This window comes from Corvus cornix, chromosome 1A (assembly GCF_000738735.6).
Source record: "Corvus cornix cornix isolate S_Up_H32 chromosome 1A, ASM73873v5, whole genome shotgun sequence".
Lineage (NCBI taxonomy): Eukaryota > Metazoa > Chordata > Aves > Passeriformes > Corvidae > Corvus > Corvus cornix.
In genome coordinates, this window is record NC_047057.1 from 49121282 (window position 1) to 49147419 (window position 26138).

Here is a 26138-nt window from a genome sequence, read left to right on the forward strand (position 1 = left end):
TATTGGCAGAGTTGCAATTTTAAGCACTAAGTGCTTATTTTTGACTAGTTCAGTCAGTCCGGGTTTTCAAGACAAGCACAAGTCCAGGCTTTTATGAAGGATGTATCATCTACCTTCTACTAGCCTAAAAACCTACAGCTGAACTCCTTCCCTACAGAAAGCACTGGAGGCCATGATACAGCTTACGAAAGCACAGCCCAAGCAAACACAAATAACTCACGTTTGAGGTTGTGATGGGTCATCTCCCAGAGAAACGCTCTCCCCTTGGATTTCGTTGAAGCACTTCTCACAGAAATGATACCTGTCAGCAAGAAGGCCATATTTGGGTGAACTGCTCCGTCCACACAACACAGCCCAAGTCAAGCAACGGAGCCACCAATCACAGCAGGCCAAGGAAGGGACAGGAGCAGAGAGCAGGTCATCAACGGCGACAAGGATATTCAATGATGCAGATTTATGGGCCCCACATTGTGTTTGGTTGGTTTGGTATTTTGGTTTGGATTTTTTTTTTTTTGCGCAATCAAAGCCAAGTGCAGACAATGACAAGCATGAAGGAGAAATTAAAAAAATAACACACACACGAACAAAGAAATGGCGGTTTGCAGGACAAAAACAAAAACATAGAAGCAAGACAAGACAACACAAAGCAGAAAGCCAAGGCAAAGCACAGATTAGCATTAAATCTCTCAAATGGGTTCACAAGCAGCAAACGATAAAAACAAATTAAACAAGAGTATTCCATTTTAGCATACCCATACCCTCTTCATTTTAATAATCCATGCCACGTACAGCAAAGAATTAAAATGAGACAGGGAAAGAGCAGGAGGAAGGAGGAACTGCTACTCTGACTTGTACATCAGCACAGCAGTTCTGCTGGGAGGAGGATCTGCAGGAGATCAATGGAAGAGAGGTAGTCTTCCATCTTAAATGTATAAATGCTGAAAGGTCACAGAATTCTCTCCCAGTAGAAAGGGAAAGCTAAATACCAGAAACTTTAGGAACAATAACATCTGTCCTCAAAAGTCTTACAGACTAATAGAACTGTCAAACTCTGTTAACTAACATTAACTAGACACATAATGGTCTACATGGATATGATTCCATATCATAGTCTGCACATAGAACAGTCCAGCCATCACTACAGCATTACAGAGGAAGATTTCATTTGTACTTCAATAAAATAGAGGTGAATTCAAGATTGTACCCTAGCCTTCAAAAATGTTCTAAAACTGTGGCTTCTCCATTATAAGGCATGCTAATTGAGTGCACAAGATAGCTAAAAATAGAAATAAAACATTCAAACAAGTTCTTTACAAAGCCACACAAATCTGTGTTATTAGCAACTGTTAGGCTAAAAAGACAGGTCTCAACCTTCTTTCCCAGTTTTAATCTGAGATAATGCAGAGAACAGTACTTCTGGAATTATACATTTCAGTCTATAGATATATGCATCTATATATATGATGTAATTTACAAGTCACACGTAGGCACCTGTTACAATGCAAAGATTCCCTTCTAACATTTGAAAATGCGTCAAATGTCAGATTTCTGAGCAATAGTCTTTTGGTTCATCTAGTACTTGCCCACAGACAAACATAAGCAGAAGATACTGACATGACAAGACAAGCTCTACGCTACATACAAATCTAAAACTACAATAGCTATTGTGGGATACTCTATAGGACTAAAGAAATAGGAAAAGCTTAAAAAACACCATTTGCTGCTATAACCCTTTATGAAGCCTTAAAAGGTTAAGATATAACTTGTATAATCTTTCACTGCTTTCATCTGACCAGGTGCTTAAGGAAACTACAATTCTTGGAAAATCTTGGCTTTAGGGTAAAATCCTCCACGTTTTTGTTATTGTGGTTTGTTTTGGGGCAGGTTGTTTTTTTTGTTTGAGGTATTGGAATGAATGGAGAGCAGGAACTAAATAATTGTATGGATCTTGGAAATAACCAGTCCTCTGCTCTAGCAGGTACATTCTGGTGACAGGCAAGGGAATATGGCAGTGTTAAAGCATGTGTTTGCCTGCTTCTTCCTGCCACACTTCCCCAGCTGGCAGAGATGACTAGCAAGAAACCTCCTTTCAGAAGTTAAGTAAATTTAAATCCTTTAATAAACCCCAAGTAAAAAAGATGCTCCAAAGAGCTGTAGAAGTGACAGCATTTTACAGAGCTACTGATAGCTACTGCCAAGACAATTCCCTTTAGGAAACTTTGTGAGAAAAAGCAAGCATCAATCTGCTGAAGACCTGAATACACAGATCTTCCAATTAAGATGTGCAATACAGAAGTAAGTTTGTTCTTTGGTGTTAACATCACGAGAAAAACAAAGACTTGCCAAAAATAATATGTATTACGAGCATTAATACACTTTCTGCACGGTCTACTCAGTGTTCTGCATGAAAAACACTGCTACACAGTAGGAAGCAAAGCAACAGACTTGTATATATGATTTGCAGGCATCAAAATGCAGGATCAAAATGTAGTAAAACGTAACATTTCTGCGAACAAAAGAGGAAGAGCAAAGGCTGCAGTGAACTTTTGCTCAAAGAAATCTTTATTAACACACAAGGCAAACTATTCAAGAGCAGTTCCAGCAAAAGATTTTATCTTAAAACAAAGGTGTACACATATAAAGAGGGTGTCTATGTAAATACATGCATGCCTATAACAGATTGATTGCAGCATGCACAAAACTGCAACAATTGAGTTTTCCTTACCTGTTCTGGTAACTGTAGTAAGTGGCATCTCGAGGGATCGTGCATAGCTGTTTGCCATAGCAACACAAAGTCTGTGGCGAGAACTCCAACTGCAAAGAGGAATGGGTCGACTTAGTACTCACACACATTTTCACTTGCTCTCCGTGGGAAGCAAGTGTGACCCAGACAGTGAACACTTCCACCTTACTCTGTGCACAGATCTCTCTGTACAGCAAAGTGTATGAAGTGCTAGTCACAAAAGACATTAAGTGGGCTGTTATTCTCAAGTTAACTCTTCTCCAAAGACAGAAAGCACATCAAAACAAGACAAGGGAAACACAGTTTCAATATACAGTGAAATACAGAACTTCTGCAGTAATAAAAACACACCTGTTTAATTTGCAATAGCAAAAGTTTGCCCTAATCAAATAAGCCTTCTGTTGCTGACTTTTTATCCTGCAAGGGCTTATATACAAATAGATTATTTAAGGACTAGCTAGAAGATCCACAAAATACTCAAATTCAGATTACTCAGGATTGCTAAACCCTGGGAAATTTTTGACATACCATAACTGATAACAACTGCAACTACTATTATTTTTCCCCTTCAATTCAAGGAAGCAAGCATCAGACTAAAGATATTTACTTTCTTACCTTTCTTCCACAGCAGTAACCAAGGCTCTGCATAACTGGGTCAATTTCTTGCTCAAACACCTCTGCCAGTTTGGAACAGTACTTGTATACCCGGGATGTTTTGCGGTTATACAACCAGGCATTATTGAACATGAGCCAGATGTCATCTACATATTGCCACGGTTCCTGATACTGTCCTGTGTCCAGCTTTCTCTTGATGGTAGAAAGATCCATGGGGTTCTTCACTATGTCAAAATAATCCTGCAAGAATACACAGCACATTAAAACCCTACTAGAGAACTATGTTGTGACATGACAGCATGTGCATTCTCAGCGTATAAATTCTTCTAATCAAGAAAAACAGGTTCCTCCCTGACTTGATAGTCAAACTGCTTGTGACACACAGAATGCAATCTCTAAGTAATATCATGTAATTCCCCAGTGCTTTCTTTTCCTTATTCCTTTATTTCTCAGGTGCTGTTGCTCATTCACAACTAATGAAATCAAGTCACTCTAATTTTAATCAGCAAAACAAGTATTACAAATAGTAGAAAATGCCAAAGTTTTTGCAGCCATTGTGATCCAAAGAAATACACAAGAGCATTAATGTAAAGCAACTGTTTTTGGTAGCCCAGAAAACCTAACAAAAATAAACACCTTTATTCTATGATAAAACTTATCCTGTCTCCTCTAAAGAATGCCCTTTCCCAATCCACCATCAATTATGGTGAAACTTCTACAAAAGTCTGCCGAATGACAGTCAATTGAAAGCTTGTTAAAAATATTAGCAAGTGTATAAATGCTTGTAAGACAGCAGGCCTTGAAATTTTGCAGCATTTGCCTTAAAAAAACCCCCACACCAATACCAAACAAAAACTCTTTCAGGCAAAAAACATTGTCTGAAGCACCTAAAATGGACTTCTACATCTATCTTGTGTGGTCAATTCAGAGAGTTTAGAAACACAGATCCCTGAATGATAATTGTCTTCTCAAGACAGTTCTAAAACCAGCAGAAAATTTAACCTTAACAAACCTCCAACTTAAATAGTCTCTTCCTTTCCTATTACAGATAACCATTAATGGATATTTTTAAGTGGGTTTGATCTGCTTAATTTCCCACATCTTCAGACAAGATTTATACATGATGAGACACACCTATGAAATTCAGCAATAAAAACATCATAATATGAAGCAACAACAATAAAAAGCCCATACAGCACTGGGGTTCTGTTGGTAAATCATTCCAGTGCATGCTATATCTGCGTATTTATTAAAAGGAAAACAGAACCAAACAAACTTTCCTAAGTTAGACCTTGTATGTTCCACTGCCTAAGCTAAACCTCCCCAAACGCATCAATATAAAGATGTTAACAAAACAGATGTAAGCTGTTCTCAAACAGGTATGTCAAAATACAGTAGCTTTGAATTAAAACCAGGAAACTATCTTACTAAGACACTCACAGGAATTCCTAGTAGTTGGGGATCCACAGGCTGTCGAAATGGAAGAGACTCCGGATCCTGACGGTAAAGTGCCTCCAGTGTTGGCATAAGTGCCTGCCGCAACTCCTCTGGCTTGAAAACTTTGGAAAACAATCAACATTAGAAAGATAGCAGAAACAGCTGGAAGGAAGAAACCTGCTAGAAAATGTGATGTCTGTGGAAAAAGGCTACAGACGATGGGTTTAAGGTACTTAGCATGGCTTGTTTATCCTCTGCAACACTGAGTTGAGAGGAGGATATTAAAATGATCACCTGAAGAAAAGGCGCTCATGAGAAGACATTGATGAGTAGAGATTGCTCACATTGCAGATACATCCCCTCTCGGAGGCCCCATGAAAAAAAAATAGTCTAGAGAATCTGTAACTGAGTATTTCAAATCTCCATTGTATTGACAATTTTACTATGGCTTAGTGTCTAATTGTAAAGGCTTAAAGAACTTGCCAAAGCCAATTATAAGCACTTGTCTTAGTTAATATTTTTGTCCAAAAGCCACAAAGAACAATCCCTGTAAGTACCACATAATCCACTAAGTACCAAAAAGGAAAGCCCAGGTTTTTTTCTCCTGCAGAGATTTCTCTAGGGAGATGCAGTGAATTTAAGTAAAAACAGTGTTTCTGCTTACTTTTTTTCTTAGACTGCCCAGCTGCTGGAGAAGACTGAGTTGCTGGAGTAGTTGGTCTTTCTTCACCCTCTGGTACTTCAGTCTTCATTTCAGGTTTCTTCTCTTCTTGCTCCATTGGGTCTGGTTTACATTCCTCCACGACTGGTTCTACTTTCACCTAGAAAGTAGTTTGGAGCCTGTCACTTAAATCTTCTGGGAGGCCACCCATCCACATTTCTGTCCTTTAAACCTATCTGTCATGCTGCCCACCCACTCTTCTATCTCCTTTGTAGGCAAAACTCGCCTAAAACTTGAGCAAATGTGTTAGAATGCATCTTTAAACACTGCAGTAGTAGCAATGAGCTGCTAACAAGTTCTGAGCTGCAAGTAGACACATGGGTACCTCTCCAGCTCTTCAGGCAGTTCTAACAGCCTCTCATACACCAGGAGGATGTGACTGGCAGCCACACTTCTAGCTGTCCTCAGTGACGAGTTGTCAAAGCCCAGTAAAGCAGCCCACCATGTACATATAGAATCATTTAGGTTAGAAAAAACCTTTAAGATTAAGTCCAATATTAACATGGCACTGCCCAGTCCATTGCTATGCCATACCCTAAAGTGCCACATCTACACATCATCTAAATACCTCCATGAATGGTGACTCAACCATTTCCCTGGGCAGCCTGTTCCAATGCTTGATAACCCTTTCAGTGAAGAAATTTTTCCTAATATCCAATCTAAACCTCCCCTGGCACAACCTGAAGCCATTTCCTCTCATCCTAGCTAGTATCTGCTATTTTAACAGCTATAGGACTGACCTGAATGCATTCTCACATTGGTATTTACCAAAGCAAAGCTTCATAGCAACCACATTATAATGGTCCTTCTTGTAGCCACTGACTTCTACCACAATTTCACCAGAAAACACTTCTTTAGGAATAAGGCAAAAGACAACAATCAAAACCGCAGCAGCAGCAGGTAGCACCTAGAGCTCTCACTGAATTCTGGAAGGAATGACAGCATCCAGCAGTACTAGATGAAGGTGTTGACCAGATATTGGGTAGAATAATCTCACCTCAGGTTTCTCCTCCATTTGCATCTCTGTTTGTTCCGGTTCCCCTTCATCTGTTTTAATCTCCATTTTCACTTCCTGCAAGGGTGGCTGCTGCTGCTCTGGAACAGTCTGCTGAGAGTTCACCTCTGTGCTGCTGGTGGATGGGGGGTTGGATACCTGCCCATCAATGCTCACAGCTGGCTGTGAAAGCTGAGGAAACAAAACACATTACAAGCAGGCTTTTAATGAACCTATTTTTCTTTCTCTAATCTATGTTTTACCTATACTGCATTTCCACCAAGTTTAAAAGCACTCTACTCCTTCTATTTGCCTTCCCTGAAGAATAAAATGTCCCACAACCTCAACTATCGGAAAACATGCATCAGAAGCATGCACTGGAAGGCCTGGTATATAGAAAATGACATTGTTTTCCTATTGTATACAAGCACTATGCTTATGTAGACATAACCAAAAGTCTCATCTATGTTTCACAGTGAATTTCAAAACATGCACTAGAATTCTGAAAATGCTTCCCCTCTGGAAACAACAGATGATCTACAGACTTGTCCTGATGAAAAAAGGTTACTCCCCAAATACAAAAAACCTGCCCTATTTTAATATTAAACATGCCAGGAGCACACAACTGAAAATTAAACCTTACACACAAACATTTGCAGGGAAAGCACAATTAAAAGTATTTCCTTACAGGTGTTGTGGGGTGCTGAGGTTGCAGTGGTGCTGTTGGTGTGGGAACAGATGCAGTCGTGCTCTGCTGTGACAAGGGCTGCTGCTGTTGCTCTGCAGAAGGGGTAACTGGAACTGGAGGCTGGACTTGTGGAGGCAGCTGTGCCTGCGGAGGTGTTGGAGTCTGCCTTTGAGGGGGGTGCATAGTTTGGGACTGTGGTCCAGGTGGCATTGCCTGAGGAGCAGGTGTGGGGGCAGTGGTGGCAGCCGCTGCTGCCGCCTGCTGTTGCTGTGATCCCAAGCCTGGGGGCGTGTGGTGAGGTGTTGGGGTTCGGCTAGGTACCGGAGAAGGAGAATTTCGGTGCATGGGAGGCTGTGGAAGAGGTGGGCAGTGAATATGGCTCCCTTGAGAACCTGGAGCCATTGCAGGAGAGTTCACAGGACAGGAAGCGCTGGTCATTTGTGCCTGTGGGAAAACAGGTACACATTTGCAATGACTTGAAATAGAAACGCAGGAGAAATTACTGTCAAATGTTTGCTTTTCCACAGCGTACTTTAAAAAAATGTGACAACTATTTGTTTACTTTTAAAAACTCTTTCAAAAGCAGAAATGGTCTACTTATTTTGTTCTACACAAACATAAGGCTGTTTTATAATTTATTAATCTCTCTTAGAGAAGTTTTAATAGAATAACTTATACTTGTTATATTTTAAAAATGGCACACCTACACTCATGGTTCGCAAAGCATTTCTTTCTAAAACTGCAGATTTGTACATCCTGAATACGGGACAATGCACCACACAGTGAAAAACTGCATTCAAATACACTTGGCGTGCCCATGTCTCCACCCCCAAGACTAGAAACTGAATTTATCATCACAAATAAGTACAGCTGTAACTCTACCATTATAAAATTACAAAAAAAATTGTATTGGTCAAGAAAAAAAACTGTAACTCCACAATAATCTTGCCTGCAAACTAGGAAGAAGCATCAGTGAGAAGCAAACTGACGTTCCCTACTTCTTCCTGGCCTGAAAGGTTCTTGCTGAAAAGGGAGAGGGAGAGGACAGAAAGGAAACTGCTAGACTGTAAGTTCAGATCTTCAGTAGTGATAACCCTCCTAATCCCCCAAAGCCAGCAACACACAGGCCTGGACAGACATGCTTTTTTATGACTTATTGTACCACATCTTAGTTTGTCAGGCTCTGCTGCTTCGCTGTTCAGCAAGAGAATCTTAACTACTGCACACAGTCACAATTTCTTCTTTGCTCCATAAAAACAAACCAAAACCAATTCCTCTCTAACACTTAAAATTAAGCCTGAGAACAAGTCAACAATATTTCACCCTTGCCATTCCCAGTGCCAGATCATGAAAATGAAAAGCCTCAATAAATTAATTTGGTTGACTATAATTCCAACAGTCTCTTGAGGAAACAAGCTTTTCTCCATTACTACAAACTGAACAAACATAATCAGTATATGACAAAGCTCACTAACAGCACTTCAAGAAATCAGAAACTTACTTGAGATACTGGTGTCTGATTGCCAGGCTGAGTCATAGCCATGCTCGCTGTGTTCATTCCCGGGGAAGAAGCAGGGAACTGAGTCTGTTGTAGAAATTGATTCTGACCAGAAGGCTGGCCAACTCCTGGTTGCTGCATACGTGAAGGAAATCCCATCTGTTGGAAAAGAAAGGAACTCATTTCACACAATATGCATACACCTTCATAACATTTTACAAAAAAAAAAAAAAAAACAAAAAAACCCACCAAAAACTTTTATCGTGTTGTAGAAATTGATGCTTGCCACTTATCTGTAGGATACAACATGAAAAGCCTGCTTATAGCTCCTCTCAAAAGACAGAATTCATGATTTCTCTTAAAAGCTAAGTAAAAGGATATTGATTTCAGATTGGGACCACGACTTAAGATTTATTTTGGTTCCTTGTTTTAAGGATGCAACAAAAAGCCACTTCAACTTAATTTTTAGGCAATTCTTACCACAAAGATGTAAAGATTTACTATATATTGGACAGAACTTAAGAGGATATGCAAAAGACAGAAACCAAAGGGCCAAGAGAATGAAGAATTGATGCTTGATTTATTTTTAAGCATCTTTTATTTACTGTTTTTAAGGAAACCAGAGTCAAGAGAAGCAAACCTGTGAACTCAACCCTGGCAGGAAGGCACACTGACCTGGTTCATGGCCCCAGCCTGACTTAGCTGTCCAGGGTGCTGAAGAGGAGGGGTTTGTCGGGGTCCCATCGGTGACAGCTGCATGTTCATCTGGCCAAACTGATTCATTCCTGTGAGTTTGTGCCAAAAAACCACTTGTAAACGAAGGCCTGAAATCTCCTTTAGGCACCATTCAACATTTGGAGAAGAAATGCTGTTTCTTTCTAATTTTGCTTTCTAGCAACCAGCTTTCAATCATTTCAATATTGCCTTCTATTAAGTAGTTATGTAGAGTAATTTTAAATATAGTGTTCAAGCTATCTACTCTTTCAGAATACAGATCAGCTTTTTCCCCTTCAAGACATCTGTTTCCACTGTTATTACAACTCATTAAGTTTAAGAACTACTGTAACACGTGACAAATACTGATTGTCACACCTGCTGTTGAAGATCAACTTTCTACAGAAAGTTGCATTATCTTAATTACATATCAGAAATTCACTTATTGAATCTCAAACTGTATCTTAACTTCAATTACTTTGCATGTTGGCTATAACACATATTGAATGTGTAACAAACGTTCTGCCCTTTTTTCCCAAGCAGTAATTCTCACCACATTCCCTCTGCTACCAACATGTCCTCACCTGAGTTGGCTGATCCCACCACCCCATGCACACATGATCAGAAATTCCAAAAGCATCAAACTCTTTATTTAACAAAGCAAGTAGCTAATGTGCATCTCAAAATCACAAGACGAAATGCTACTAGAGATAGTGTTATATATTTATTATATAGTTATGTAAGAATTATACAATATAGATAGCTATTTTCTTAATCAAATGTAAAAACTGCACGTGAAACAAGGTCTCTGATGCTTCAGTAAGAGCTGCCCAATTCCAGGGTTCCTTTAAAAAAATCACAGTAGCAAATTTTCTTCAAATATTTACCTGGCTGTGCCTGCATGCGATTCATCATCTGGTTTGGCACATTGGCACGTATCAGGGTTGGGTCAGGAAGAGGACCATCTGGGAAAAAAGACATTGAAATAAGGTAGTGTTATTCAGAAGACCACCAAGATTTATCCACCACACGTTTTAGTGAGAATTACACATTAAAACCCATGTATAACAACAGTAAATGTATACAGTAACTAAACATTATTAAAGAGTCCTCAAAGTGTGAGGCAAACTCAAGAACTTCATTGAAAATATAACTACATCCCAGTGACAGAAATACCCTCTGACTTAGAGTCAGCTGTCAGAAAGTGAGGACAAATTTAAAGCATGTTTTCAAGGTGCAACAATGAACAGTAGCTCACAAACAAGTCAGGTACCCACGAACACCTAGATGATCACCAGCCTACTGAAATGACAGTACAGGATTTCCTGTACCAGATAATCAGTAACCCAAAGGTTCTTACTTGCAGACATTCCTGGCTGTGGCTGTCCCATATTGGGCCCTTGATTCATGGGAGCTTGTGGCATGCCTGGAGCATTTGGGATCATATTTTGCTTCTGCAGCCTGGTTCTTCGTTTCTCCTCCAATTCCTTCTGAATCTTGTAGATCTTCTCTGCTAGCAAGTGATAGTACTCTGCCTGTTTGGGAGGAATAAAAGCCAAGAAAGGCGATCACACACACATTAAGAAAGGGCAACAGGTCCCAGTGATTCACACTTTGGCTTGGGGTGGGGGGTGGTCTTCCCCTTTGCAGGGACTGTCGTGCAGATAGGAGAGGAAAAAGGGGCACTGCTAAGGGCACTGCTCTCAACTATTAGACAAACACCAGGTATTTCTCTTCTCGTGTCCAACACTTCTCCGGGACAATCACAGTGAAGAGCTTCAACATTGCCTTTAGGGAACTGTGACAAGTCCCAGGCACAGCACATCTCAACTCCTGGCACACCCAGGCAGCAGCCTTCAACTGGTTGGTTCCTAGCCCCCATCCAGCAGCCCCTAAACACTTGCTTCCGCAACTTGGGAGTCCCATCTGTGCTTTCATTCCTCTGCCTTCCCAGTCACTACAGGATCAAGGTAGAAATACACAGAACTAGATGACGGGGGATGGCTTCTCACCCTGCTGTTTGCTGATTCATACATATCCCCTTCCACTTTCCGAGCATATGCCACCAGATTCTCCATCCGTCGATCCTTCAATGCTGCAGGGTCAGGAGTAGGAAATATGGCTTGGACTCTGAGGGGGGAGAAAAAAAATACAAAAAAAAAACCAAAAAACAAAAAACAAACAAAAAAAACCAAACAAAAAAAAAAGCATGCAAGTGATTAGAATGTTCCCAGACCAGCATTAACTCCAGTGGTTTGAGCACAAAGCAGCAAGCAAATCTGCTGACAGACTGCAGCACTGCTACTGCTTCCACGAACACTGTCCTTTGTAGATGGCTTGAGTATGGAGTGGGAAACTTCCAAGACAACAGCCCCAAACCAGCAGATGCAACTCCATCTTTTGGGCTTCTGTTTTCCCTTCTCATGCATCCTGACAAAATTCTCTCCTTGGCCCTCTAGTTTTGCAAGTCAGGCTTCCTTCTGCAGCCCCTCTGCCCCCAGTACACCTCTGGGGCAGCAGCTCACCTAACAGGAGATTATTTTGATATTAGCTACTCACAATTTATGAACAAGGTGGTTTCGGAGATCCTGAGTGATGTCCTCATGCCACTGCTTTCGAATTCCAGTATTGGGTGGTTGAGCTGTTGGCATGGCTCCCAAACTGGCAACATTGGCGCTTTCACTCATCATGGGGCTTCAAAAACAGAGCAAGAATTGAGGGCAAAAGTCTAGCCCCAGCTTAATCATCTTACAGTCATAGCCTCTTTTAGAATAATGTTAGGACAAAGTGCTAGTTCAGCCATTCCCTAATCAATGGACAAACTGCAGAAATAGCTGCACAGGCACCAAACAACGCCATGAAAGAGTACATGTTGTTCTACCCAAGGATTTGGAAAACTGCAACAGAAGCTACAAAATCCAAAGGGAGAGATAGCCATCAATGGCATTTACTCCACTGTTTACGCAAGAAGCGCCATGAGATCAAAACAAATTCACTGGGTACAAAGGACTCAACTTACTTTTGAGAATTCATGGTTGAATGTAACATCGAGTCAGGCAGCAGATTAGGGGGTTGAACCCCTACTCCTCCATTCACTCCCATTGGATTTGCACCTAGAAAACAGAAGAATACAGAAAAAACAAAGGCCACATTTACCATGCAAAGTCAGTAATTGTTCAGCAATAACAAGGGTTTAGACTTTCAAGTACTTGGACTTTTGTGAAGGGAATTTAATTACTCGTTGCTCTCTTCACCCTCTTTCTTTTACAAACTTAGAAAAAGCCTGAGGCATGACACTGGTGACCTCCAAGTGAAGCATCAACCTCATTACTCTTCTGCACACCTTCCTGAACTTATCAACAAACAAGTGATTTCAATTTGCTGCAAACATTATGTTCCAGAGTCCTTTCCTGTGCCTCTCTAATGAAAGATTCCAACCACTTCTGCTTTTTTGTTTAGAAGCAGTTGGGTTTTTTTTCATTCAGAATCTTAGGATATATATTCACAAAGGCTTCAAAAACTTAAAACATCAACTACCACCTACATCAGACAAGATCCCCTCTCACCCACTCCATACTTAATGATCCTACAACTAACTCCAATGTTTGTGACAGGGAAAATCTGACAATCCTTTGCAGGAAACACCTCTAATTTGTTGCATAACAAAATCTGATTTTCTGAATCACACCAGATCTTAATCACCATAAAAACTGTCTTCACACACTTCAGTCACCTCTCAAATAAAGAAAAATGCAGCATCTTTCTGTGTGGAGCTTCCAAACAGATAATTTTGAGAATTTGCAAATAGCATGAAAGCCATTACCAAGTTTCACAAGTATTTATTTGAATCCTACAGAATCTGTATTTCAAGCAAAATTACACACTGCATACAAGAGAAACCCAGTGAAATTAAGTATGTGAAGCCTAATGCATACCCCTAATATCACAACCAAGCATTTAACAGATTTTTCATAAATCTGTTCCAAATCGCTCTTCCCTTAGTCCTTTTCTTCTTCCCAAATCCACTTTGCCATCTGAGAGCACACTGGCATGCAAGACAACAGTCCAACTTTATCTTAACTCTCCCTTTTTCAACTGTAAAAACCCACCAGTTTTTTTTGAGCCACTTAGGACTGCATCTTTTCACATGGCAGTCTTCCTCAAATCCCGCTGTTTCTCCTAAACTAGTCCTGTTTTCCTGTAGGCCATGACCTGGTAATTCCTTCTCACCTGTTGTAATTCCCTCCTTAGCCACCTGCTTCTAATAAGGAAGCAACAGTCAAAAGTCTACACTCTCCATGCCTGTCCTGTCTACATTAAGCTGCAGTTCTTCACACTCCAAGAGCTTTTTCAATCCCATTTCATTGGATTTTCTTAGCAACCATACAAAGAATGCCCACTGTTCTGCAAGGAATGCACAGGCCAAACACTGTCTATAAGTAATTACATACATAAGAGAATATGAATCCTTTTGCCTCAGAAAAGACTCTAAGGCACAATAGAAAAACGTATTATTTTAATCCAATTGTTTTAAGACTAAGCTCTCAGGACCCTTACCCTTTCCTCTGTTTTTACACACTGGAAGGTAAAGTTTTATCAAGTCACAATTTACAAGGGCCAGTCATCTCATTAACAAGTCTAATCTACCCAGCAGCCTTTTCCTGAGTAACTCAGGAGTAGCATTCCCTCTGCAGAAGAAAGCAGCAGTTGGTTGCAGGCTGCAGTTTGTGTGCTTCTGCACCAATCTCTCATTCTGTACACAAGTTTGTCATGGGACATGTAGGCAGGATCACTGCAATCCCATACAAGCTTGTGATAAATCACTACTAGTTCTTCTTTCCTCTTTTCCGCTAAAAAAGCCACATCTACTTACGCAACTCAAGCAAACAGGAATAAGAAAAAGTCCTCAGAAAAACTTAGATGTGATGGTTAAAGGTGACTTCATTTGACACCAGCGATAGCCAGGTTCCAATTAACTGCACTTTGAATTAAAATTCTTATCTAGCCCTATGATGTTGCAATAAGCCACCTAGACAATTTAGAGCTATGTGAGATCACACAACAGGATTTGGGGATGATGTCAGTTATTTACTATTTTTCATTTTTTAAACAAACATTACATATCTGAGATACAAATGTAAAATGCTCCACTCTAAGTGACCAGGAAGTACACCTGAATGCTGGCATTCCAACGCCTGTATATCCAATTAAAAACTCCGCAACAGCCTGAAACTTGCATTACAGTACAATTATAAAGCTACCAAAAAAAAACCCAAAAAGCCTTGAAAAATTATCATTTTTCCAAAGAAACTAGTTTTCCCAGAGAACTTGTTTTCCAGAAGAAGGCACCTGGGCCCTCTAATGTTCCTGTTCCACTGAGTAACTTGCTATTTCAAGTCTAAAATATTGTAAAGCCCTACCTTTTGCAAATTAACTAGCAGTATTAAGCTAGTAGGTTGAGAAAATTTGCATTAGATGTAGCATGGGGAGGCTGCCTGTAGTTTGCATTTTAACACTAGCAGATAAACTTACTCATAGGATTCATAGGGCGCAAACCCTGGGGTGACTGTCCCTGTTGCTGATTCTTCACTTGAGCCTGGGGCTGTGTCTGCATCTGGTTCCCTTGATAGGTCAGTCCGAGGGCTGCGTAGGCTCTCTCGATGGAGCTGGGGTCTATCTGACTGGTAGTGTTTATGCTGGGCGTTGTCTGCTGCCCCACGCCCACAGAGCCGGTATTGGCAAGTCCTACTGCAGCTCCGCCCAGCAGCGCTGCAAGAGACACGGAGTTAGTGAGGACAGCAGAAGGCAGCCAGAGAGGCCCACCAATACACGGACAAAGAGCGCACTGGCTTCTCAGAACTATGACATCTGCTTCTGGAAGCATGCAGGGAAACAGATCCAAAAAACCTGTCACGAAACAGAAAGACAAGTTTTGACCCAACCAGCCAATCCAACATGCTGTTTTCCCTTTGGGCTGCTCAGAGGAAATCCCACTCTTAAATATTTAGGACACATCTGCTTGCTTCAAACTGAAAACAGAGGCACACCACGTCACAGAGGCTAAAGGCAGAAGGACACAAACAGTTCTCCACCAGCCATTGCAATGCCTTTTTTGCCCTTTTATTTTTTTAGTTTTCTTAAACCAAGAAATAGCTCACATTAGTCATGAGAAGAGCCTTCAGTAACATTAAAGGAAGGAGAAAAAAAATCCATACAGGTAACACAATGACAAAAATCTTGCCAAACATTTTGGCAGGGAGACCAAGGGGACACAAAGAGAAAGGGGAAGTGACATCTGATGCAAACAAAGAACGAAGACAGAACCAAGTATCAGGGCTGAAATGACAATGCGCATGTGTGCGCACATCTGTCTCCAGAAACTGTCCAGCCGGAAGAAGCAGTAATGAAAAGCCAATCACTTAGTTGGGACAGCTATGATTTGTTCATCCTTACCACTCTCTTGATAGAAAAGTACTATAAAGTTAGAAAGCTTTCATAAACACTAGTAATCAAAGCCAGAAAAATACTCTGAGATTAAAATAAGAGAAAAATCACATAAACATGTTCCCAGGTTTGAGAGCATCACCACTACCACATGGGTGCAAGAAAGTTTAACTCCCAACATGCATTTTATGGTTTATTCAACACAAAGAATTCCCCAGCAGACTTACATTGCTGATTTCTTTTGTCCCCAGCATTTTTGAGAGGCAAACATACAGGACAATCGTGTCTTGTACAGTTCTTCCAGTGTGAGATGATTTGTCGGGAAGATGCACAATGTGCCACTGAGAAAGAGAAGGAATGAAAAACTTTTACAAACTACTGCCAGTATCTCCACATGGTCATCACAAACTGGGTAGAGAGCGGTGTTTTCACACATCTGTATCAATGCAACTCAATAAAGTATTATTTGAAATAGTTCAGCACTAACTAGACCTGAAAATGTAGCCAGATTTCTTCTAGTACTATTGGCTCAGCTAAAGCCTACTTGAAAACCCCATGTGATACACCCAAGCCTACGTCTCTGTGGCTTGAAGGATAACTCCATATAGCTCAGGTATCAGGCAGACTGTGCCAAGCAACTGAGATGCCTACAACTGGTACAATCCAGATGAGCCTAGGCTATCAAAAAGGGAGACTTCATTTTAGTAGGACATTACATTTTTAAGACAGAGAGAGGGGTTGTGAGTGCCAGTAGCAGTCAAATTCATGGCATGGTATTGCTTGCGATTGATCGCTTCAGTTTAAGGAAGACAGGCAGACTCCTATTTGCAGATTCCTGGTTTGTGTCTACCTTTAAAAGAAGGCAGCATCCAAAAGATCTTACAGTGAGTTACCAAGTTAGGCAAAAGATTTTTACTCATCTTTGTGGTATCTTATCCCCTCTAACTTGCCTAAACTTTAGAGGCTCAGAAGTTGCTTACAATTCCCAGTCTTAAGCAAATAAGACAGAATTTCTTTACCTCATTTCCCAAGTCACCCACTAGTCCATCTCTTTCTACGAGCCTTTCTCCTCCCTCAAATGTTGACCGTATCTACACAACCACTCCTCCCTTACCTTGGCAAGACTTGCCAGCCTGACAGTGTGTCATGTGGTTCAAGACATTCTTCATGGTTCGGCAATGAGGGAGGTTGCACTGTCGCACCTCCCCGTTGGCTTGTTCTCGACGCTGACACTTGTGAGCATGTAAGAGAAGAACGAGTTGCTGCTGAATGAGTTTGCGCTTTTCTGGATCTGCTGTCGGTGCTCCAGACCCCATTCCTTGAGAAGCTGTTGGCCCCATCCCAGCTTGCTGAACCTGAGGAGCCTGCTGCTGGCCCTGAAGAAGGCAGGAAAGAAATTCCCAGAAATAAATCTATTTTTGAAAAGAATTCATTTAGCAAGTAAACAGCAACACAAGAGAAAGTCCAAGAAGAAAAACAACTACTACTACATTCTACGATTAAGGAAACAGCCCACCTATATGTAGTTCTGGAGGACTCATTAAAAATGCCCCTTAGCAACAGTCCTGGCAATTCTCTTGCCAGCCACAATTTCCTCCCCATATCACTCTATTAGTCCTAGCTCTTGCCTTATCAAGGGCCAGCAGACCTTTGCACAGTTCACAGGTTAATTTGCAGTGCTAGACCAACCAGAAAATATTAATAGCATTTAGATCTCAAATCTCCTCATTTTTGGAGGCTAAAAAGTTGCATCCACAATTCTTGCATTAATGCAAGAAAGCACATTTTACAGTGACCAGTTTTCTCTCTCAGTATAAGGTGTCTCAAGTTGCCTACTCCTAGAAAAGGAGAATGAAAGAGAAGTTCTGGGAAGCTTTTAACTTTTCTCCATCACCAAACTTGCACATTGGCATTCAAAACAAGCATCTCCTAGTTTCTGCTAGAGAAGAAGCACAACTTCAGGATAATAAACACCACAGAACTAATATCAGGTATGGCAGCATCTAGTTTGTCTTCTCTGCTTCTGTTTATTTGTTCAGAACCTTTTGTATTCCTTTCAGGTGACATTTGAGGAATACTCACATAAAGGAGGCTCAGGTACTCTGTGTTGCATCTATCACTTCAGCTCAACAGACTTCACTTTCTAACCGACTCTTCCCAGAGGTTCTACAGGATGTTTCTGGAGATCTCCAGACCTTTAGACCTCAGCTACCTGTATTTCTAAACCGCAATTCTCCTGTAGCTCTTGACTACTAGTATTAACCTTTCACTGTACAAGGAGACTTCACCAATTAGTCAGGCCCTCAGGGTCTGTGCATGTTTCAGTATCACCGTAACTGCCTTGGTTGCAGCCTGGAGTTCTAAACAACAACTGAGAGAGCAGCAACTCTAAGTTCTTACATTCAGCTGGGTAGCAGCTCAAGAGTGTTATATGCTCTGCACTGAACACAAACTCGACAGCTGGGGTTCTGAAAAAGTTTTGGCTGCTTTTTTATTGATTCATACAACCAACTGGTTTGCTCGTCTTCCAATGTTTCATGCTAACGCTTTAAAAACCATTAAATAAAACTCACAGGACTGAGCTCTTTTTAATTTAAAGGTACTAGAGTCAACTGGAAATGGTTTTTCAGCAACAGTTAGTAAGATCAATAGACTGACCCTCCCAAGAGGTGCGTGGGAGTGGAATTTGAAGCACGGAGAAACATAAGCTATATTCAGAAATATGAATTTGTTTCCTAAATTAAAAAAATATATATAGGGGAAAAACTTGCAAGACATGTTGCATGTCATACTCCTAACCAATTCAAGCTTTGAAAATAATGAGCCATCAGCATTAAGCTCAAGCCAGGAAATCTAACGCTAAGGCATGTGGCGAGGCACTAGCATTTACAGGCTTGGGTCATCCACTTTTCCCACCATTCTTACTTCCCCTTTCCTCAAGTCCTGCTGCGATAAGAGTGGAGGTAAAAGGGAAAGGTACCAAGGCTACTATAGTTGCCAGGGAATCACCTCCAGCATCAAGACTGTTGTGCGTATTCATGTAATTCACAACAAGAACGAACACACAGCTGAGGTTTCTAAGCCCTATCATAGGTAATACCTGTTTGAGAAGGGACATTTCTTTTTCCCAAAAGCATCAGCAAGTACAAACAGGAAAATAATTCTCCAGCCAGAGGTACTCTGAGGAGAAGGGGCCCAATACAGCAATGACAAAAGAAGGGATGGGACAGGAGAGCAGAGGTGTCCAAACAGGTTGCAAAGCTCAGTTCAGCTCAGGAGCTCTATTTCACTTTCCCTGTTAACAGGGTTTGAAGGCCAAAGAGTGGAGATGCAGTTTATCAACACAGAAAGCACAACTCAGCCCTCTCACTCATATCAGTCTTAGGAGTTAAAACAAGTGCATTCTGTGTGGATTCAGAGCACATATTCACACCAGGCATGACAACTGCAAAAAACTCACAACGTGGTAAGACCAGAGCATATTGCTCCTCCTTACCACAACATTTTCTGAATACATCTTTCATTCTACTTACCATGTTAGGCATTCCTGCCCCAGGAACTGGCTTCTTGTCCATTGGAAACTGTGGTAAGCTATTCTGCAGTCCAGCTTTATTCTGCATCTGAGGCCCAAGTCCACTGGTTCCAATCTGTTGCCCAGTATTTTGGCTATAAGGCTGGCCATAAGGGCTGGGATTGCTCATCATTCCCATCTAGGAAATAAAATGGTAAGATGTTCAAGTGAGATAGTTTAAGTTCACCATGTAAAAGGCAAATTTATACTTCAGAGAAGTCAGAGCGATCACAGCCATGAGGCAGCTGCAATGCAATACTGATCCACATGCTCCCCCTGCTTCTTCGTGTTCACAGGTTTACCCATCACACAACATTAACTCCTCAACTAGACAGTTCCTGTGAACACAACAAAGCCAACTTAGCAATCTTTGAGGTCTGACTGGAGAGAAGTGGCCTAATTATTTCTTTATAAAATATTTGGTTCAACAGATTTCTCATTTCAGCTTTCTGAATCACAAATTTGTACCATGGACTACATAATTCTTCCAGACTTGAGTTCTCCTCCCTGCACTTGTGCAGACTCCAAATGGAGACAAATACCATCTTCATTCATATCAGCAGAGTTTATCCCAAAAACATCCTACCCAACTGCCAGCACTCCCACAGCTCCTCTCCAGACAGACATAACAATGCAAGTCTGCATTATCAGTACACAAACATTTTCAATTTAAGAATACACCACAGTCACACCAACTCGTTTGCAGTCAGCAGTACTAGAGGTCAAAGGAGAGGACAGGTAGAAACTCTGCAAACAAAACATGTCTACCAAACCCTTCATTCACAGGGGAAAGAGATTCATGTTTCATACAAGCCATTATGCATATTCAACAGTTTTAGGACACCACAATATACTGTTTGTTGTCTTGGAACGCCTAGAACCTAAAGAACAAGGACCAATCTTGCCAATAAAGTTGTTTGTCCTCTGACATCTTTTTCCATTCCTTGCACTCCCATCTATTTTCCATGGGAAATCTGGCCTTCTAGGACCAAAAGAACTAGACAGAGGACCAGAAAAACTGGAGATTTTTGTTAAGATTACCAAGTTCTCACCATTACTCAGGCAGGATCCTCAAGGAGCCATAACTCAAAAACAAAGGCACAAAAGTACTTTAAAGAGCTGCGTTGTTTCAACTCACATTAGAATTTGACTAGACAAGGTCCAGTCTCCTTGATGCTCTTTGGTTCAAAGCATTTTCCTGCATTCAAAGAAGAACATAACTTCTGTGGTAGGCTTGTTTCTAATCACTCCTACGTTTATTCGCGAAGCATCCATCCCTAGCAGAAACACCTTGTTTCTGCTCACCAAGCTTCTTCAACCTGCACTAGAAGTAACCAACATACCCTGAGATTACCTGCAACTAGTCACACTTCCCTTTTTCAGGCTGTAACAACCTCCAATCCACTATAATAGCCTTCAGTTTGCATTTACAAAATAAGGCAGGATCAAACTCAAGCTGCAGGAAAAGGAATACAAAATTCACTAAAGAACCTGCCACTTTAGACATCTGATATGCACAAGTGAATTCACTTGAGGACAGCCCCCCTCCTCCACACATAAGCAATAACCATAATCACACAGCAGTAATTCATTAGAGAGCAATGAAAAGAATCTCTACACATGGCAGAAAAACAAACTATGTAATGATCAGGCAGAACTAAAAGCCTTTCTTTCCACTGCCACATCTCGATCACAGTGAATACACCTGTGGTGACCAATGAAGCAGCTGCTGCCAAAATCAGGACAGGCAAGACCCAAGGCCTTCCTTCCTCTCCCTCAGAAGACTAGTAAAATCTTACGTGCAAGTTATGCAGAAGGCAAAGGGAGAAGAAAAGCGTAAGGAGTCAGCAAACACTTTCAGAAATACTCCCCATCGTCACTGCCACCTCAAACTGACAAACAGGTTTTCAAGGCTTAGTGAAGGCCTGACAGTAAGAATTAGTCCCTTAAGAAAACACGTTATGTTTTCCTGTAAGATAGCCTGTTCCCTTTGGCTTCAGAGAGAGTTTTGAAAGCAAGGACATCCCCAAAACCATACATTTCTGCGCAAAGCTTTCAAGTTCATTAACATTCATGGCTCCCAAAGTCAGTTGATATCTGAGAGTACACCAAAGCACAGACTATGCTGGCTGTCACTATCACCAGCCCCGTTTGACTCCTGTAACTTATGCTATCAGCTTTAAATACAAAAAACAAACCAAACAATTCAGAATTAAAGGCTGAAGACACACTTTCACAACTTGGTGTTACAGGGAGAAATCAAGATCCCCAACTCAGACAACTGGAGACTTCACACACTGGTATCAAAGGATTCAGAATAACTGTCACCTTGTGAGCCAGCTTTGTCCTGACTACAGGGTAAGAAACCCAAACCTAGACTTAATAAAACCACTTTTGCTATGTCACCCAAAACAGCTTTCTAATGAAACTCACAGATCAGGTTTCACCAAGCCAATCAACGTTTATATTTGCAACAAAGCTGGATGCAAACTTGATGTGAAGCATCTGACTTTTTCAAATTACTAATCAAGCTGGCTTAGCACAAGAATCTCTGATGCTCTCTCAAGCATCAGCTACTGGCACTGTTTGGGGTGCAAGACCAGCCCCCTCCAACAAGGCTCTCTCCATAGCAGAAACACAGGGCTCCCCTCCCCATCTATCCCACTGTGCCAAGGGACCTGGCAGCAGAACACTACATGCCCAGCTCAGCCTAGCTGCTCCTTACAGGGGTAATATTTTCCCATTTCAGGTTACAGGAGAGGCAAAGACCAGAGAAGCTCAGGCCAGGTTGACAGGCAAGCACACCAAATTGACTCAAAGCCAGACACTCAAGCAACATCTAAGATGCTAATACCAGATTCCTCAAGGTCTCCCTGAACAAATCAGCAGCCATTACTTGATCCAGGTGAGACTGACACCTGCCAGATCCTCAGCTGAACCGCAAAGCAAGCCCCCCAGTTCTGCCATCACAGACTAACCTGACACCAACCACCTGCATGCAACTCTAGACTGAGTCAAGAGAAGGGTCATTTGGGAGATTCTCCATCTCACACAAGGTGGCCTTGTGACCCTGCACAAGAAGCTGGAGCATGCTCATGTTATTTGCTGTGACATGTTGAGAAACATGAATAAAAGAAAACATCTAACAGGAAGAAATGTATGGCCTCATGACTACAGAAGGGAGATCAAAATCCTGTATAATTTCATCAGTAGGCAACCATCAGAAAGACTGACACATAGTTCATGAGCACATGAATGATCTATTGGGAGGGGATAGATAAACAACCAAGTGCAGAAGAACCAGCCAAAGAAAGGTGGTGTTAGCACTACCACATAAGAGAAGTACAAGGCTTCACCTGCAACAGTGCAAAAGCATACATGGCTTAATTATAGCTACAAGTTGGCGAGTACAACCTCTATTTACTCTTCCTGGCCACCACTTCCTTTCACTGCCCTTCCTATTTCTCTTCATATCCATCCAAAGTTTTTCTTCCTCTCCTCACCTTACAGCTTCAACTTAATTTCATCACATATGCAAGAATTTGCACACAAGGAAGAGCAGACAGAAATCTAACTCACAGTAAAGAAGGAAGATCATAAAATGATGATAGGTGGCTGACAGAAGGCAAAGGTAATCTCAAATGATTCTACCTTTTACATGCACAATAGAAAACAACTGGATTTTCCTGCATCCAGTGGAAGCAGGGGCTGTCAATACCAGAATGGTGAAAGGTGTGTATCTCTCACCATGGATGACATGAGTTCAGGAAACATCCTAGTTTGCTAGCAGCATCAGACAGCGCTGTTCAGGTACTCCCCCATCTAAGAGGGGTAACTACAAAAGCAGAGGAAATTCCCCAAGGTTTTGTTCTAATGCCATGAAACACATGCATCTTCAGCTCAGAAGGTCAAGTGACTAACTTTGCTTCTAGTTTTACTGTTAATACCATGGAGTACAAACTGAAAAGGAATACCTGCTACAGGTATGCACACAGACATTGCAAATATTCTACTGTTTCTCTGTAAGAACAACTTCCTTGTTAACAGTCTAATATTTGAAAAACAGCTAGGTATCAGCAGTAGAATCGAACCATGACCAGCTTTTAGATTTGCAAAGATAACTATAAGCATGGAGAAATAAACAAATAGAATTAAGTTTTAATAACATTCTTTCAAAGAATCCAGCAATCACAGTATCATTTATGTCTATCTCTGTCAGGGAAACTGCAGTGCATGGACTAGTTTAAGGCTATACTGATGGTATCTAGTATCTTTCCATATCCACAGGTTCACAAGTGAAAGTTAATTAACTTTCCCCAAACAGGAAATTTAATTTTAGTAAATTCTAGCTGGGTCTTTAAAAACAAGAACTTACTGTACATCACTTCCTAGTGCCATTCTACTGACTGGTAGAGCATTACTGAACTCAGGCATACCCTAACTACATTTTGCCCATTGCATTCTTTCCAAGGACTGTTATTGATTATCATTCTTTCCACCTAACTGCATCGTTTTTTAAGATACCTTTTTCAAGACACCACCTTTGTGTCACTGCTGTTTCTGCTAGAAACTCCCCATGCCATTCCAGAAACTTAAGACTCCAAGTCTTCACTGCTTCATTTTTCCCTCATAAACAAACGTTCCTCTCTTCCTCTGGAATAAAGTGAGCAATTATTCATTTTTTCCCACCTTGGTTTACCAAAGAAGAGAAAGCCAAGGACTGGAACTCACACTACACTTTGAATGGATAAATGTACTTGATCATATGGTATGCTTGGTCACAGACACTGTAAGTACGGATACATTTACCTGTTGAATCAAATAGCTACTGAAAAAAGAAAGGCAACCAAGAACACTGACCACCTATCTAAAATAAGAAACTAAGGAATATATGACACTTTTATTTTCTTAATCTAATTGCACAGTTTGAGAGCGACATCTTCAATCTCTTCAACTTTGAGCAGAAATTGATTATTATGAAATTTCGTATTGTTCTACTTAGAGGAAGTTGAGGAGATTCTGACAAATTATCTTTGTCTTTGCAAAATATTGCCATTGAATCTTCTTAACAGAAGTTAAACTGATAAAGCCAATAATAGCAGAGATCTTTGTACATACTCAGAGTAAACCAAGTGACAAAGAATTACTACTGGAACTACATGTTTCAAGTGAAATGCTCACATAGCAGAGGCAGTAGTAATGCTCTTACTAATCTGAACTGCCTACACATCCGCTTCATTACAAAAGTAAGGGAACATGGCTTGAATCAGAGAGGAAATGTAAGTGACCTGAAGGTCAGGTGAACTTCATCACTCTGTGGCAGAGCATTGCTGTGACAGAAATGCATACAGCAACTTATAAACAAAATACCCTCCTCCCCTCATATGAAGCTGGACAGTTAAGACCCTAACGGGGCACTCTCAGTAGAACCCAGTGGAAGGACAACACAAAGATTTTAACTAGATAAAATTCCAAATGAAGAATGGTTCAAACCAGGCAACATGAATCAGCTTTTAGCAAATTCAAGCTTTGTAATAAGTTACCTGTTCACATTTAAATCAAAGCTGTAAAACTATCCAGTGAAACAAAAAGCCTGAAAAATACTTAAATGATGACAGAACCCAAACATCATGAACAATTTCCAAAACACTATTTCAAGAGTAAAAGGCATGTCTGTTACCCTCTTAACTTGCATAAAACCAAGCACACAGAAAACAAAAAACTATTCAAGAAAGCAAAACTTGTTAAAATTCCATCCCCTCCAAACTTCTAACACTTCCTTTCAGGGTAGACTGTCACAGGCATTTTTATGCCAGTACTGTCACCAAAGTAGGATTCACACCCTCCTCTGACAGGCAAGACCACTCGTTTAAAAAATCCCCTCCCTAATATAGGGATACTAGCTTTCCAACTGATAAGTACAAATGGGACCTGAAAAAAAAACCAACTCAAATTAAATTTTTTTTAATGACCACCTGAGTTCTAATTTGAGTCGGGTTTAGTTTCTCAACACAGCCTGTCATGCAGCTGGCACAGAGACAGCATCCAGACAGAACTGCTTCTTCATATGGTGGTGACTGCTTACATCAGAACAGAAAACTACAGCATTAAACCACAGGATGGAAGCATCAGATTGTGACAGGACAAGTTTATGAATAGAAATCATTTACAGTGACATTGGGAATTTCAAGTCCTAAAAGTAACGTGCACAACTAGAGAAGGTCGGAAGTACGTAGTTAATGTGCAAAGCAAGTGTTTCATTCTATTGCTAGTCAATGTTTTGGGAAGAGAGGAAGAAAACTTCAGTAATTCCACAGGATAACAGAAAGTAGAAATGTAACCAATTTCACTTTCCAAACTGACTAGCCCCTTGGAGCTCATCTTTCCTGTTAGAAGAGCATAACATCCTCCCTCCCAATTACTCAACATCGCAGGAAACCTAAGCTACTCCATACAAACCATTGCACAAAACACCTCTATTTCACTGAGAGAGAACTCACTGAGGCAACCATCCCATCACCTAAAGGGGCTGACTTTGGCAAGCTAACATCATCAAGTTGAACAATCATAACCAAAGCATCTCATCTGGCTTTTTTTTCCTCCTACTGAAGGAGAGCTTCTGGATAATGCGCATTTTTTGCAGCAATGAAGGAAACCTACAGAAGTTATTACACCAACTCCCACATTAACAGCAACACATTACTAAATTTACC

At 40.9% G+C, this 26138-nt stretch overlaps 1 protein-coding gene across 1 annotated transcript in view; it reads right to left on the reverse strand.

Annotated features, from left to right (window-relative positions):
* EP300 (E1A binding protein p300) overlaps window positions 1–26138 on the reverse strand; it is a 62019-nt gene that overhangs the window by 17681 nt on the left and 18200 nt on the right. The window contains exons 3-20 of the mRNA XM_039571623.1: window positions 19388–19564; window positions 16969–17230; window positions 16082–16195; window positions 14943–15179; window positions 12430–12523; window positions 11970–12104; window positions 11423–11540; window positions 10771–10945; window positions 10298–10375; window positions 9372–9481; window positions 8700–8855; window positions 7199–7642; window positions 6514–6702; window positions 5460–5616; window positions 4799–4917; window positions 3359–3598; window positions 2726–2814; window positions 221–301 (exon numbers count right to left, since the gene is read on the reverse strand). Coding sequence (XP_039427557.1) covers window positions 221–301; window positions 2726–2814; window positions 3359–3598; window positions 4799–4917; window positions 5460–5616; window positions 6514–6702; window positions 7199–7642; window positions 8700–8855; window positions 9372–9481; window positions 10298–10375; window positions 10771–10945; window positions 11423–11540; window positions 11970–12104; window positions 12430–12523; window positions 14943–15179; window positions 16082–16195; window positions 16969–17230; window positions 19388–19564 — 2975 coding nt within the window. The remainder of the gene's footprint in view (window positions 1–220; window positions 302–2725; window positions 2815–3358; window positions 3599–4798; window positions 4918–5459; window positions 5617–6513; window positions 6703–7198; window positions 7643–8699; window positions 8856–9371; window positions 9482–10297; window positions 10376–10770; window positions 10946–11422; window positions 11541–11969; window positions 12105–12429; window positions 12524–14942; window positions 15180–16081; window positions 16196–16968; window positions 17231–19387; window positions 19565–26138) is intronic.